Source organism: Xiphophorus hellerii, chromosome 19, assembly GCF_003331165.1.
Source record: "Xiphophorus hellerii strain 12219 chromosome 19, Xiphophorus_hellerii-4.1, whole genome shotgun sequence".
NCBI lineage: Eukaryota > Metazoa > Chordata > Actinopteri > Cyprinodontiformes > Poeciliidae > Xiphophorus > Xiphophorus hellerii.
This window is the reverse complement of record NC_045690.1, coordinates 1,192,904-1,208,846: the sequence shown is the minus strand read 5'-3', so window position 1 is coordinate 1,208,846 and position 15,943 is coordinate 1,192,904. Positions and strand designations below refer to the sequence as shown.

Here is a 15,943-nt window from a genome sequence, read left to right as displayed (position 1 = left end):
AACTGCAGGACAGTGGCCCTCGAGGACTGGAGTTTGAGACCTGTGTTCTAGATTGAAGCTTGTCTGTAGTTTCATCCATGTTGGGAGAGAAAGTTCAGTTCGTTTTGGCCACGCCTCCAAATACTGAATTAACATCAACAGCTGCCTCATTCATGTTGAAATGTTGGAGCTTTTTAAAAAATTCTCTTTAATTATTTAACAAATAAACTGTTACAATTCTACTTGTATGAATCAATATGCTATGTTGCTAACATTATGCTAAGTGTAACTGTAATGAATGTTTTTTTTTATATGTTGACTCCAGGAAGAGCAGTGATGGATAATGGGAATCCAAATAAACAAACTTAGCTAGCTAGCTAAATATTTAGCTTGAACCTGAAACCCAGTAAGATCTGGTTCTGGTTCTGGTCCAGTAACTCTGCTGCAGTCCAGCCAGTGATGTAGGACATCAGTCCACGGTGCCTTCACCCTAACCACCGCTGTAGACGTTCTGGTCCTTCTGGACCTGCTGAATCGGTTCTGCAGCACTTCAGGGACGGTTCTGAATGCTAACCGTTTCTCATCTGATCCAGAACCCGACAGGATCAGAAGAACCTGGTGTGTTTCTGCCTCTTTCCTGTGGCTGGCCGGGTTCTACGGGCGTTCGGGTCGGGTCAAACATGGCTGCCGTTTCTGGAATGTTAATCATATTTTTAGTCACAAACTGAATCCTAAATATTTAGCTTGTAACTTTATTTTGAAGGTCAATATTAAATTCTTTCACAGGAAGTTGGACTTTCTGTGGAAAAAGCGGCAACTGGCTGTGGTGACCTGTGGGCAGGTTCTGGAGGTTCTGGACGGATCACTAGAAAAGTTTCATCATAAACAACTTTATTCAACATTTCTGGGTTTTTCTGGATCAGAACCAGAGGAATGAAGAGGGGTCAAAGGTCAAACTGAGCAACAGGGGGGCTGTAGGAGCAGACAGAGGCTGGTGGAGACCTGTGAGGACGAACGGATCAGAACCAGCAGAACCAGGTCTGAACTGCATGAGAAATGAATCGAAACTGGTTTCTAGGAAGAGGGTTCTGCCGACCCGGTTCCGTTGGGCCTACTGCAGGCAGCAGCTCTGGCCGTTGGCGTCCTTGGAGCGCAGGCAGAGTTTGGGTCGGTAGTTCTCCAGGAAGTGCAGCTGCTTGGCGTTCAGCGCGCCGCGCCGCTTCCTGTTACACATAGAGAAGAAGATCCGGTCAGAACCGGACCAGCAGCAGAACCGGCACCAACAGCAGAACCCTTACTGTCTGATGAGGTGGACCGCGTCTTCATACTCCATCCCACACTCGATCAGCGCCAGAGCCACCAGAACCGGAGCGCTGGGGAGACACAGCCGGGTCAGTTCAGAACCTTTAACAGAACCTTTAACAGAACCTCCATCAGGTCTTTGGCCTGCAGCAGGACTCGGCCTGGTTCTGGTTCATTCATAGCGTTAGCGTTAGCGGACCCGTCTCTCTGAGCGCGTTCTGTCACTCAGTGCAGCTGTAGCAGTCAGTGTTTCAACGTTCCTTCTTCCTTCTCTGCCTGCAGGTTTTAACCTTTTACTTTGTAACGTTTCCTTTTCTTCAACATTCACTTTTCAGTTTGATTTTGTTCAGAATTAATTTTCATTTAAGGTTTGATTTTTTTCACAACTACTGATTATCTCAACGCCAGATCAGTCGGTATGAGCAGGTGGTTTCCATGGTGATGGTGTGTTTCCATGCTTTACTGACCGGCCCAGTCCGGCCACGCAGTGCACCGCCACGCAGCCGCCCGGCTCCTCCCTGAACTTCACCTGCAGCAGGTTCAGCCAATCATCAACCACTTGCTCTGGGGGGGCGGAGCCATCATCAAATGGCCAATCCTGCGAAGACAAGCGGTTCAGGAGGAGGAAGGCCGACCCGGCCGGCGCGAGGGGAGGATCTGTCGGGTCTCACCAGAACCTGGATGCCCTCCTGGCCCAGCGGCGCCCAGTCATACGTGGCAGAGCAGACCCGCACCAGGGTGGTGACGCCGTACGCCTTCAGCTCCTGCAGGAGGACAGAGCGGGTCAGAACCAGAACCAGAACCAGAACCAGGAACAGAAGAGGTCGGGTCCGTACCTCGATGAACTTCCCCAGCTGAGCGTCGGTGGGGTTGTGCGTGATGAGGAAACGCATACAGTCGTAGGAGATCTCCACTGGCGCCGGGCGGTTCATCTTCACCGTCTGGACCGACTAGCTGCTAGCAGCGGATCAAGACCAGCAACCGGATCAGAACCAGCAGGACGGTCAGCGGTTGGCAACAGGGACTGGCCGTTGGATCGGCCTCTTCCTCTAGAGAGAAGAAGGAGCAGCAAGGATTGGCTGGCAGCAGACGCTCCGCCTCCAGAACACGGCACAAGCTGACGATTGGCTCGTCTTCATATGTCTTCGACAGGACGGCGGGTCGGACCTGAACACACCTCGCTCATTAGTAATCACCCATGATGCATTGCAGCTGCGGCGCCGAGTCACTGACCTGGGGGAGACGGCGCGTCCTCCTCTTCACTTGTCCACGATGAGCAGCAGGTGCTGAGCTTGGCAGAACGCTCCTCCCAGCCTCGCAAACGCCATGCAGGTGCAGCCTGCAGGACAGCAACGTCAGCAGCAGCTACTAGCTGCTGCTAGCTGCTGCTACAAACACTCACCGTGATGCCAGCTGATTAGGTCAGAGGTCATTGAGCGGGCACAGCAGAACGTGACGGCTCTCGGATGTAAACACACCATTGATGATGCTGCTGCGGTTCTGGCTGACTCGACCTGCTGGCCCAGCGCTGACCTGCCGCACAGAACAGGAGCGGTTAGGCTAGAGCGACCCAAACCCAGGGAGGGTTCTATAGAACCCGGTTCCTCTGAGCCATTCCTCAACATGGGGAAGACAGGAAAACATAGCTGCTTGCTGAACGGGCCTCGAATCTGGTACCAGCAGCGGTACCAGTTACTACGTCCTCACGACTGGTGGAGGTGGGAAATATTTCCAGTAAAGAAAAGCAGAGTGAGGTTCTGATGAGGTGGCAGCATGGTGGAGCAGCTCTGCTACGTTGGTTCTGATGACATTTTCTCTCAGGTTTGGAAAACTGAATTAAAATAAACCATTTAAATTAGCGCAGCGTTATTTATGGACAGCAGCAGTGGACCAAACTGATGAGGTCATCCAGGAAATGGTCTCTGAGCTGTTAGCATGTGGTGACTATAGCAACAGCCTTCAGTCAGAGGACTCTTCAGGTTTGTTGCATGACTGACTGCTACTGGAGATTCTTCCTAGCTACAGCATCAACATCCACAACAGCTCTTGGACGTCTGACTTCCTAACACATTTCACTTTCAGGAGAAAAAACATCTTTTTTTTAATTGAATTAAATTTAATTTCTGAATTCAAACTACAAATGCCCCCTCTTTAAGTGTTCATGACTTATGGATCATATATTTATATTCTCTGCCAGAAATTATTTTGATTTAACTTTTTTTTTTTTTACCAAGATATTTTTATTGAGATTTTCCACTTTGGAAATACAATCATGTAACTATCTGAACAAGTTTTCTTGGTAGTTATTACATGACAGTAATTATTCTTCCTCATATCAGAGAAATGAAAAACAAAGAAAAAAAAAGAAAGAAAGAAAAAAGACAGACGGAACAAAAAAACAAAAACATTCAAGCAAATTACAGCCAGGTTAGAAATAATATATCCACATGGCACTCTGCAGGTTCCAGCAAATCAAAACTCAAACAAACCCTCTGACAAGTCTAAGCCCTTAATAAAATTAATGAAAAGGCCCCAAATCCTTTCATAAAGATATTGTTTGGATTTCCTAATATGTTATTCTTTCTAGCAGCAAATTAGACAACATCTGCTTTAACCACTGCATGGCACTAGGTCTGTTGACATTTTTCCAAGCCAAAGCAATGCATTCTTTTGCAGATAATGAGCTTATATCTATAAAAGTACATTCTGAATTACTAAAGTTATGCTTCTCAGGGTATAAAGCTAACAGGAACAATTTAGGATCCAGTGAAACTTGCTTTAAGAGAATTTTTTCAATTATATCTTTCACCTCTGTCCAAAACGTGTTGATTTGTCTGCATTCCCACATGCAGTGTTTTAGAGCCCCCGCCCATCCTCAAGACGTTCTACAGAAGCACCATAGAGAGCATTCTGACCAGCTGCCTCTCTGTGTGGTGTGGAGGCTGCAGCGCCTCCGACTGGAAGAACGTGAGGAGAGTGGTGCGGACAGCAGAGAGGATCATCGGGGCCCCCCTTCCCTCCATTCAGGACATTTCATCCCAGCGCTGCGTGTCCCGAGGCCGAAACATCGTCAGTGACCCCTCACACCCCCACCATGGACTGTTCTCCCTGCTGCCCTCTGGAAAGAGGTTCTGCAGCATCCGGTGCAGGTCCACCAGGTTCTGAAACAGCTTTTCCCCGCTTGCCATCAGACTGCTGAACTCTTAACTGGACTGCACTCAAAAACTGGTCTCCACTTCATACCTTGCACATGTACAGAGCTAAATAACTTCTATTTTACTGTCAGTCCTGCACTTTATATTTTATACTTATATTTATATTCATATTTTATACTGTATTTCATTTCATTCTGGAGTAACCTCATAACATTGGAACCTCATAACATTGTCCTGAGCCGTATGCAACGAAATTTGGTTCTGTATTCACCCTGTGCATGAAAAATGACAATAAAGTCAGTCTAAGTCTAAGTCTAAGAGTCCCTGTAGAATTACACTTTATGCAAAGATCTGGGATGTTATTATTATATTTATTTAAATGTACAGGCGTAACATAAACACACATTAGTAATTTAAATTGTAGGATTCGAAGACGGCTATTTATGAACATTGTGTGGATTTTGTTGCAAGCCTTTTCCCAATCCTGTTCACTGATATTTGATGATAGGTCCATATTCCAGTTTATAAGCTTATTATTTGAGTTCTATTCTGCGTTAGGGGCGCTCTCCTCTGCTGTGACTGGTTGTTTTGATTCCACACATACAGTACAGACCAAAAGTTTGGACACACCTTCTAATTCAATGGGTTTTCTTTATTTTCATGACTATTTATAAGGCAAGAAATCCCACTTATTAACCTGACAGGGCTCAGCTATGAAGTGAAAACCATTTCAGGTGACTACCTCTTGAAGCTCATCAAGAAAATGCAGAGTGTGTGCAAAGCAGTAATCACAGCAAAAGGTTGCTACTTTGAAGAAACTAGAATATAAGGGGTATTTTCAGTTGTTTTACACTTTTTTGTTTAGTGCATATTTCCACATGTGTTATTCATAGTTTTGATGCCTTCAGTGTGAATCTACAATGTCAATAGTCATGAAAATAAAGGAAACTCATTGAATTAAAAGGTGTGTCTAGGACTGTCGCGATAAACGATAAATCAATTAATCGTACGATAAATTAAAGCTATCGACGTCATTTTAATTATCGGCATTATCGTCTCTTCCAGCCTTTTTCTCTGTCAGCTAATGAGACTGAATGAAAAAAGGCTCAACTCCGGTGCTCTCCACTGACCTCTGACCTCTTTTCCTTAGTGTAAAGCCCAGCGCGCACTATCTTATCCTGCACGATCTTAGAGCTGTTGGCCGATTGTCGGCCCATTTTCAAAACCTGACAGACCAAACATTAACGGTTCGATCGGGTTCGGTCCTGCCGTGTGGTGTCCAACAATGGGCACAAAATAATGGCTACAAGTTCAGTGAACTAATTTTAAAACCAGGCATTAATCAATGCTTTACTACAATCTACCTGCAATGCATGTGGCTAGTGTCAGCGTAAAGTCCTGACTGAATGAAAATCATTAGAACCTATTTACGTCACGTTAACGAAGAACAGCTGAAAAGTTACCGGGTTTATCAACTGCGGTAGCAATTTCGCTCCAACTCCTCCCCTTGTCATTTCTATATTCTTTGCATGTTGAATAAACATTAATGTTGTTTCCACATATCATCTCCAATGTCCGCTGGACTTCGGGTTGTGCCGTGTCAGCTGTTTGGGATTCCCCTCCGTAATTTCCCCTCAGAAAGCGCGGAGGAGAATCCGCGCTTTCTGATTGGCTGCCTGTCACATTCAACAGGCTGCGTTAAGATCCCAGTCGGGGAAAAATCCTGATTTAGATCGGAGCTGCAACGACGATCTACCGTAACACACCACACAATCTTAGAAAGACCAACGATCTAAGATTGTTGTAAGGGGAAAAATAGGAGCAAAAAATCATGTAGTGTGAATTATTGCATCAGGTAGTCGATGTGCCCATCTTCTCTATTTAAATCTAATTATTACTGAAGGGCAACATAATATACACACTTCATAATCTGCAATCTTTTGGTTGAATGCAGTATTTATTTACACTTTGGCTTTATGTTGTTTAGTTTTTATTCAAGTACATTTTTTATTAATAGAGACTGAGAATCCATTTTATTTTTGTTTTTGGTTGTTTTGTTTATTTTGTTTATCAGCTCAAGTGTTTAGTGTTCTGTTGAAAATAAAGTGCATCTATCTTTGGCAGGAAATCACATGCATTATTACGTCATTTCCATTAAATCAGTGTAAAAAGGTCTTCAAACAATATTATCGTTTATCGCAATAATTTTTGAGACAATTAATCGCTCAGCAAAATTTGCTATCGTGACAGGCCTAGGTGTGTCCAAACTTTTGGTCTGTACTGTATATGGTACAGTGGCAGGTCTAGGCTACGCCTCTCTTTGCTTTATTTACCATTTGACAGAGGGCAGTTAAAGTGCCGCAACTTTAAATTTTACTATTGGCCCACACAATTAAGGACTATCATGTTCTATTTTGCAGATAAAGATAATCCTCACTGGGCAGAAATGGAGTCCCACAATTTAAGTTTAGCTCTTCCATTATACTCCGACACTCCAAAGAAGTTACAGAAATATACTACAAATCCTATTCTGAAAAACATGACTAGAATCTGGCAGGATGTTAGAAAATACCTGGCGGAGCCAAACAGCATGTCCCAGTTTAGTCCAATATGGAGTAATCAGCAGTTTGCTCCCGCTGGGGCAGATGGACCGTTTAAGCTCTGGGCATTGCAAAGCTTAAAAAGTATTGGTGATCTTTACCCATCAAATTATGATTTTTTTTCCCTGTCATTTGGAGAGTTACAAACCAAATTCAAGCTAGATAAAAAGCATTATTTCAAATTTCTTCAATTGAGAAGTTTTGTCAAAGCAAATTACTGTAATCTTAACAAGCCCCTCCTTACATCGCTTAAAAAATTAATGATTTGGAATAATTCAATAAAGGGCATTATTTCAGACTTTTATAATGTGCTGATCTCTAACTCAGATGATAATCTTCACTGGATTCATGTCAAATTCCCAGTTGGTTTGTCACGTAAAAATAAAGAAACGCGTGAAAAGCCGAAGTGAGAAACGGATCATTTTGAGGACGAGCATTAAAGTAGGTCAGAACCCCAAAGCTCGGTGAGGTATGTTCATCAAACCCGTCCCTGGTTCTGTTGGTGGGGTCAGAGAAACCTGCGGTACCGGTAAAATAACCCAGCGGCGGTTCTACCGCCCACGGTCCATACTCCGACACCAAGAACCGAGCTCCCTCCCCGGTCCGCTGCCGCGCCGCCGGTCAGCTCCTCTGAAAACAGGTCAGCTACCTCCATGTTCCCAGCCCGGAGCTCGGGGCGGGATCCGGTGACCTTGTTACCGCGGGCACCGGAGGATACACAACACCTGCCGGCGCTGCGACACACCGAAAACACGTCAAACCCACGGGAATACTCACACACGGCGGAGGATCCACGGAGAAAAAACCCACACTACTGACACAGACTCCTCTGCGAGGGAGACATGTTGGACAGGGACATAAGAGTAGCAGGAATACGACTTCCGCTTACGTAGTTTCCAAAATAAAAGTCGTCCTGTTTTCCCCAGTTTACGGACTCCTACGTCAACAAGGCCGCTGCTCTGTCAGATCAGCAGATGCTGTCAGATCGTCATATGCTTAGCACGAACTGACGGCTATATCTATCAGACAAGTATACACAGTCATCACCATATGATCTTATTTAATCAGCAACATAGAATCATGACGTAGATCGTCACACACTTTGCTATTAACAGCTGAATGACATCCTGACTTAGTGGTTAAATAGGTTCATGAGTTTTACACAGGCGTGTGTTGCAGTTGACTGCAGCTTTAGCTAGTCCCTGCTTTAAATACACTTTGAAACCACGACAATGCATGTATATCTTTCTAGTTATCATTGAAAACAATTTAATCACTTATTTTTGTCATAATTTGTCGCGTATGCTGAATTGACAGCTCCTTTGGTGGACTTCTTAATGTAACCAGGTTGCTATGTATTGCAAATTTTTTGCCCAGGTCCCTCTTGAAAATGAGATCTAGATCTCATCGGGGTTTACCTGGTTAAATAAAGGAATAATGAAAATGCGCCTGCGCAGGCATGCGTACTCGCTGCATGTATGCTATTCTGACGGTGTATGATAATCTGATAGAACACCGCCATATTGGAGAGGATCAATTTGTAGGCGCTACCACATGGTTACAACTGAGAAAAGAGCCTCTCAGCAGGGAATGTAGCTCCGACAAAAAGCCTGACTCATTATAGGCTCAGCCATAACTTTGTCATTAAAACGTTTTTGGTTTTTTAGTCATCAAAATCTAGCAGTTTTTACACATGAACCAGCATGTATTCATCTTTCAATTTCAACTCTGTTCTGTTTGTTTACAAATGTTGCTTCAAGGCACTTTGGCAAATAAAAGACAAACATATTCCATACTAGGCACATCAATAAAAATATGTAATAAGTTCCATCTAATTATCCAGACAGATTCAGAGTGAATTACATATTTTCCCTGTATTTTACTGTAATAATTTACTTGTGTCTGACCAACAAGGGACTCCACTCACATCCAGATGACAGCATTAATTTGTTTTTAATAAAGATGTAAAATCACATTTCTAACTCTGTTGATCTCTGCTGAAGTTAAGTAAAATAAGGTGATTGAACCTAGCTCCCATATTGTTGTTCTTACTCTTCCACATACTAATTATTAAGAATTATAACAATGTAATTTGTAATATTACAATATTAATACACATTGTGATAATGTAATTTAATGTAATAATGTAGTGGCACTTCCTCCAGTTTTCTAGCGTTCTGAATTAAACCAGGGAGTCGACCTCCTGTTGTAAGCAGCTTCTTTCTCAAAGGGCTTCATTGTTTAATGAGGAAGTAACAATATGAACATCAGCGCAGCCTGATAAAGGTCTGCTACGGTGAACATTTCTCCCAGCTTTGGAATAGTCGGTTAAATAAACTGAAAGCTTATTAAAATGGTCAGACAGCGCAGGGTCATGGTGAAGACTGGAGGAAAGCCATGAGGTAACATTAGTGTCAACATGAACGTTAAAGTCCCCCACCAAAATGATCTCAACAGTATTTAACACTAAAACAGAAAATAAATCAGAGATCTAGAGCAAAACAAACAGAAGTGGTTTTAGTACAACCAGGATGAGGAAACTAAGCGTTAAATATTCCAAAGAATTGAACCTAAATGATATTTTATTGATTCTGTTCTGAGATAAACATCCAGAAAGTATTCACAGTGCTTCACTTTCTCCACATGCTGAAATGTTCCAGCTTTTCCAGTATGATAATGTGGAAGAGGGTTTTGAATTTCACGCAAATTTATTAAAAGTAGAAAACCAAGAAATCACACTTCCATAAGTATTCACACCCATTTGCCATGAAGCTCAGAGCCATTTCCTCTGGTTATGTGAGAACTTTGAGTCTGGATGGACTGCAGAGGTTCTGGTCCAGTGACGTTCTGGTTCTGTGAACATCTGGTCTCCGTCAGCAGGCCCTGCAGGGCGTGGCCCCTCTCCTCCCCCCTAAAAGAGGCGCTGGCCCTTTAAGTGGCAGGACGGCTGCTCTGCTCCAGCTCCGTCTGAAGTTTTCTGAAGTTTTTCTGAAGTTGCTCTGAGTTGCCCTGAGTTGCTCTGAGTTGCCCTGAGTATGGTTGCTGGAGGCGGGGAGTCTCAGGTCGGGACTTGCTCAGCCTTTGGGCTGATGACGTCGCTGCCGCTCCGTCTGGTTTTCACAGGGCAGAGAGACAATCCAGATTTTCCTCTGCTCCACATGCTGGCTGTTTGAGACGTCTGGTACCAGGTAAGGTTCTGTTGACTTGGGTTTTATTTGTTTTACCGGGTTTGGGTCAGAACCACACAGGAACCTGAAATCCAGGAGAGTTTTACAGGAAGTTTTCCATCAGCGAGACGAGAAAGCTTCCCTCCCAGCAGCTTAGTGAGGAAACCTATGCTGGGCCGGGTCACCGGCTCCAGAACCGGGCCCAGTTCTGGTCGTGAGTTAGAGACATCCACAAGCTGATCAGCGGTTCCTTCAGAACTTTGTGGATGTGAGCAGAACCTCGGGTTCAGACCCGCTGAGCCTCTGGGTTCTGGCCTGTTGGTCCCAGATAGTTTATCAAAACGGATCGGACCGGTTCCTCTCCTTCAGTGAGATGAAGCAGCAGCCAGAACCAGAGGTTCTGTTGGACCTCCACTCGGTACCAGAGGTCCATCAGGTCCAAACGGAACCACAGTTCATGTCTCATCCAAATGTTCCATCCAAAATAAAAACGTATTTTTCCGTTTTAACCTGAAGCTTTTATTTACGCCTTAACCGATTCCATGCTGTTCAGTAAAATGACAGCAAGGAAAGTAAACAAATATTGAATAATAATAACATTTACTTCCAGACAGAAAGTCTGGAAATAAAACTAAAAGCTTAAAATAACAAACTTATAAGTTTAAATTTGACTTTTTTATGTTAATGCTTTTTAGGCTGAAAGTTAAATTTTGTGTATAATCTGATTTTATTTGCCTCTGACTGTGTAAATAAGAGTTTCTTGTTTTCTTTGTTCATTTTTGAATCTGGCAGCGTTAACCGAGACGATCTCTACTCTGAGCGGATTTTTCTCTCATCATTTTCAGTCTTTTTGATACATAGAAGAAGAGCAGCTGTTGTTCATTCTGCCTAAAGGGCTCAACGCTGCCCCCTATCTGTGAGGCACGGTGCTGGCTAAATATGCCACACACATTCATTGAACATGTTAGACTGTTTATAGTCAACAGGTGTTTTAATAATGTATATTAGCGATCAGGGACGCCTGGAGGATATTATCAGAGGATACAAAAATACTATCACTGCACCGGACCCAGTGGATCTCCATCTAGCTTCACTGCATCGTTTTAGCTAGCTTCACTGCATCGTTTTAGCTAGCTTCACTGCATCGTTTCAGCTAGCTTCACTGCATCGTTTTAGCTAGCTTCACTGCATTGTCAGTTAGCTCACAGAAAAAGCGCCAAGCCGCCAAATAAACAAAAGTCAACTGACCAACAACATCCAGGTTTAGAACGGAAATGTTCCCACCCACAGACTGACACAGATGTGTGTACACAATGTTTTGATACAAAATACCTTTTTATCCACAATTTTGTTAATAGTAAAGCAGGTTAGATAATGAAAAATCCAATGACTGCATTTTTTTTCTAAAGGCTTTATTGGCTCTACTGGCCTTTATTTGATAGTTAATTGACAGGAAAGTGGGTAATGAGAGAAGGGGGAAGATATACGGCAAAGGTCGCCAGGCCAGGAATCGAACCTGTGACAGCCGCGTCGAGGACTAAGGCCTCCTTATGTGGGTTGTGCTTAACCCCTGCGCCACCACAGCACGTCCCTATTTTTTTTCCTTTTGATTGGATATCATGGTACGTACAGCTGGAAACAACCAGCTTTCTGTCCTTCGCTTTGCTTCCTCCAGACGGTTTACAGGAAATTACCCAAGCTTACCGTAAACAACCGCCTCCGCTGAGCTAAACGAGGCGGCTGTTAATGTTAACGCGGCATGAAACAGCGCCCCCAGAGGCGAAGCACTGCACTGCCTCATTTTAACAGGAAATGCATAAACTCAGCCATTTTGACCATAGAAATGTTGATATTACCAATAAACAAACACATTCATAGAAATTGATTTTCCATTCAATGCAGTTTATTTCTATAGCACCAATTCACAACACATCATACTGATGCTCTTTCCAAAAGGAATGGCTTCACTTCAATCGTCCAGTCTTTCCAGTTCATCCCAGTTATCAGTCAGAGAATCAAGTTCAGTTCATTCAAATTAGCTGGAAAAGTTTCTGGGGAAACCCAGCAGACTGCACTTTGCAGCAGTACCTCAGGCTGAGCATGCATGTGGCGACAGCGGAGAGCAACAACTCCCCTTAACAAGAAGAAACCTGTTAAAGGATTCTCCCAGAACCAGAACCGGGCTCACTCTGAGCGGCCAGCTGCCGTCTGGAGGTCAGAGAATACAGAAACATTTCCAAGTTCCTTTAGAACAACACCATGATCCAAGTCAGAACCAGGTCAGAACCTAGTGATCCAACATCAGAGCTCATCTGGTCTTCCTCTTTTGCTCTCCAGTCCAGAAAAAATACCAGGGTTCTGTTCCTCTTCAGAACTTCAATCAGAACCACACTTTGCCAAACTGGGTACAAGGTTCTGATGGACCGGACGGCTGGGGCGAGTGAAGTTCTGACCCAGTTAGACTCTGAACGGTGGTTCTGATGGACTGGAGGTCCAAACAGAACCATGTTCTGAGGGATTGGTCAGAGCAGCGATGGAGACGAAGGAATTAACGTGACTCGCTCAGATGCTCTAGAACCGGACCTGTTGAACCGGAGTGGCGGGTGTCTCATGATGTCTCACAATGTCTCATGATGTCTTCCTGATGTCTCCTGTCCCTCGCCAGAGCCCGGGTGTGTCCCAGAACCCTAACCCGGCAGGATGAACTGGTCCGGACTGGAGAATCTGCTGAGCGGGGTCAATAAGTACTCCACGGCCTTCGGGAGGATCTGGCTGTCCATGGTGTTTGTCTTCCGGGTCATGGTGTTCGTAGTGGCGGCCCAGAGGGTGTGGGGAGACGAGAACAAGGACTTTGTGTGCAACACTAAACAGGTGAGCTCCACACTAACGCACCTTAACATGTGAGTCAGAGTGGCGGACCAACAGGTTCCTGATCGAACAGTGGGTGACTCTAAATAGCAACCTTTAGTTGACCCGATAAAACCTTGTTCAGACCTTCCTGCTCTTCATCAAGACCTTTGGCTAAACAGCTTAGAACTCCATCCTCCTCAAGACGGCATCCAGCTCTAGAAACATGCTTGTTTAAAGATATTTTACTCTGGTCAAAGTCATAATTTATTTCCTGCTAGATGCTGTACATGAGTCTCCCCCTGCTGGCCTTCAGATGGAACAGCATCAGGCTGATTCATCCCTCACACCACAGCTGGCTGTCTGGCTGTCTAACCAGTCATGCTAGTTTATGTTCGGGTCTCAGAGGCTACCGTGGTTTCTGTCCATGGTGGTGTTGCAGGCGGTTCTCTCTGGTCTTCTCTCTGGTCTTCCAAAGGTTTTCTGTTGTCATGATGTGCTTCTGCTCTAGTTGGTTGCTCTCCTTCTGATGCGGTCCAGAACTCAACATGTTTGACCTGTTTTCAGCCTGGCTGTAACAACGTCTGCTACGACCATATCTTCCCCATCTCCCACATCCGTCTGTGGGCGCTGCAGCTGATCTTCGTCACCTGCCCGTCTCTGATGGTCATGGCTCATGTTAAATACCGTGAGGGGAAGGACAGGAAGTACATGGCGGTGCACCAAGGCTCTCACCTTTACGCCAACCCCGGCAAGAAGAGAGGAGGTCTGTGGTGGACGTATCTAGTGAGCTTGGTCTTTAAAGCCGGGTTTGACACATCGTTTCTCTATATTCTGTATCAGATCTACCATGGATACGACCTCCCCAAGTAAGCTTTGGACTTTACTCGTTGGCAAAGACAACAGTGGTGTTCTTCTGTTGCTTCAATCTGCTTTACTTTCTTTGCAGACTCTCCAAGTGTTCCCTGGCACCTTGTCCCAACACCGTAGACTGCTTCATCAGTCGTCCAACAGAGAAGAAGATCTTCATGCTCTTCATGGTCGTGTCCAGCGCCATCTGCATCTTAATGTGCATCCTTGAGATGATTTACCTCATTGGCAAACGCATCTTGAAAGTGATAAACATCCGAAACGAGAACGAGAGGGTTGTGTTCGCCGACCAGCATGAACTCACTGCCATCGCACCTCCCAGGTCCCAGTACCGGAGTGTGGACCCTACGCTAGCAGAGAGCCAGCTGAGTTTAAGCAAGCGGGAGAAGACTGAGGGTCGACAGAAAACGACCCTGCTGTAGCACAGAGACCGGTGGAAAACAGGAAGACCGAAGGCCCTGGGATCAAGGGAACAAGAACTTTAAGGGTTCCCCTTCAGGAGGAACTGCTGCTTCTCCAGACAGGGGCTGGATGGATATTTCAGTACCAGAACAAAACTCTCAACTCTGCTTGCAGCTAGCTTTGCTTAATGACTGTTTATCAGAAAACTGCATCTGGTGCATCTTTTTATTTATTCATCCAATGAGACCAAAGAAGTCACATGATGTAACGACTTCATGACAACCCAGGGTTACCGTCCTCACAGTGACAAATGTCAACCTAACTTCATGTTAAAACATCACATTTACTCCACGAGAGTTTCTATACCAAAGGTTCTGGGCCAGAGCAAATCCAGGTCGCTTCTAGACACAGGTGTATGCATGTCATGTCTGTAGCTACAGAAAATGCTGATTTAGTTAGAAACAACAAACAGCGAGAGGTCAAGGTCAGGCCCGAGGTCATAGGTCAGGCCTTAGGCGTTTGTATGCACCGCCTTCCTCAGACTGTAGAGTGCTCTGGTAGCTGCCCGATGCAGCCCACTGGGCCCATCCCTGGTTCTGTTGGTTCTGCTGCTGACAGAACAACCAGCAGCGTCCTGGTACCAGGCAGGTGGCAGCCGGATTATACTGCAGGTACCGGCCCGGAGCGGTTCCGCCTCCGGTCCAGCTTACAGGCAGAATGAGAATCATTTATGGCGATGACAGAGTCAAAATGTTATGAGTATAAAAACGCTACAAGGCAGAAAAAACTGTATAGATGAATCGTTTCAGTGAGGAAAGCCTGGACGATTCATCTGTCAGCTTCATCAGAATCATTTCAAATCCTGCTGTCAGAATGATTTATGAATAATTTCTGAGGAAATACCGATGAATTATTTCTTTACTCCAAACGTCACAACAATTTCTCATTTTAATGATACAATTCTCTAAAGATTCCTACTTCTCTCTCCTAACATCATGTGATTTTTTTCTAGTTATTATGACTTTTATGACACGATTTTATTCTCTAATTTAAACCGTTTAGGCTCTAAAACTCTGTTGTAAAAGCAGCAGGAAGCATTTTGAGGAACTAAATTAGAATCGTCTGCAGCTGTTTTCTCCTCCGAAGGAGGATATACCAGAATTATGAAGGATTCTGGTATTTTTGGACAGTTTGTTCTGGAAACCGGTCCGGCTGTTGCTGGGCTCCGCTGGGAGGAGTGATGCTGTGGGCCGAGGGCTCTGACTCATCCTGGATCGACTGGAATGAACTGAACTGATTTTAGAAAACCTTTAGTTGGGACTCGCTGTGGATCGGCTGCAGAAATCAAATTAAACTGAAATGAGTTTTACTTTCATGTCCTGACAAAACATCAAACGTGTCAACATTTCCTTTCATGTAAAATTAATCAGAATAAAACAAAAATGAGCAAATGTGTCAACAACTCATAAACTTCTGGTCCAGAACCGACCCGGTTCTGTGGTTTAAGATCCAACTAGAGCCTCTGCTAGAGCCGGCTCTGGCCCGACTTCGGAACTTCTTAACAATCACGGAACCAGCAGCTGGTTCTGGTCCATCTGGACCCATCCAGCTGGTCTCGGTT

At 44.7% G+C, this 15,943-nt stretch overlaps 2 protein-coding genes across 3 annotated transcripts; one reads left to right on the top strand and one right to left on the bottom strand.

Annotated features, from left to right (window-relative positions):
* Window positions 1-853: 853 nt before the first annotated feature.
* Window positions 854-7,977, bottom strand: LOC116708703 (protein tyrosine phosphatase type IVA 2-like). Of its 2 annotated transcripts, none has more exons than XM_032546659.1 (8): window positions 7,814-7,977; window positions 2,684-2,814; window positions 2,515-2,620; window positions 2,118-2,448; window positions 1,953-2,045; window positions 1,749-1,879; window positions 1,278-1,352; window positions 854-1,202 (listed from the first exon to the last, which is right to left on the bottom strand). In XM_032546659.1, exons 4-8 carry the CDS (start codon window positions 2,211-2,213, stop codon window positions 1,091-1,093), a joined length of 507 nt encoding a protein of 168 aa, XP_032402550.1. In that variant the 5' UTR covers window positions 2,214-2,448; window positions 2,515-2,620; window positions 2,684-2,814; window positions 7,814-7,977; the 3' UTR covers window positions 854-1,090. The 2 variants fall into 2 exon arrangements, with proteins under 2 accessions (XP_032402550.1, XP_032402551.1); XM_032546660.1 differs by having other exon boundaries at window positions 2,118-2,330.
* A 1,997-nt stretch (window positions 7,978-9,974) lies between these two features.
* On the top strand, window positions 9,975-15,777 carry LOC116708702 (gap junction beta-4 protein-like). Its single transcript, XM_032546658.1, has 4 exons — window positions 9,975-10,224; window positions 12,869-13,074; window positions 13,618-13,919; window positions 14,000-15,777. The coding sequence occupies exons 2-4, from the start codon at window positions 12,904-12,906 to the stop codon at window positions 14,340-14,342; spliced, it is 816 nt and encodes a 271-aa protein (XP_032402549.1). The 5' UTR covers window positions 9,975-10,224; window positions 12,869-12,903; the 3' UTR covers window positions 14,343-15,777.
* The last annotated feature ends 166 nt before the right edge of the window (window positions 15,778-15,943 follow it).

Excerpts from the sequence above, each read along its gene's own strand:
- LOC116708703 (XM_032546659.1), bottom strand. The coding sequence starts at position 2,213 with ATGAACCGCCCGGCGCCAGTGGAGATCTCCTACGACTGTATGCGTTTC. Across the intron at positions 2,046-2,117 it reads AGCTGGGGAAGTTCATCGAG|GAGCTGAAGGCGTACGGCGT; the intron begins GTACGGACCCGA and ends GTCCTCCTGCAG. Across the intron at positions 1,880-1,952 it reads AGGAGGGCATCCAGGTTCTG|GATTGGCCATTTGATGATGG; the intron begins GTGAGACCCGAC and ends TTGTCTTCGCAG.
- LOC116708702 (XM_032546658.1), top strand. The coding sequence starts at position 12,904 with ATGAACTGGTCCGGACTGGAGAATCTGCTGAGCGGGGTCAATAAGTAC. Across the intron at positions 13,075-13,617 it reads TTGTGTGCAACACTAAACAG|CCTGGCTGTAACAACGTCTG; the intron begins GTGAGCTCCACA and ends ACCTGTTTTCAG. Across the intron at positions 13,920-13,999 it reads CATGGATACGACCTCCCCAA|ACTCTCCAAGTGTTCCCTGG; the intron begins GTAAGCTTTGGA and ends CTTTCTTTGCAG.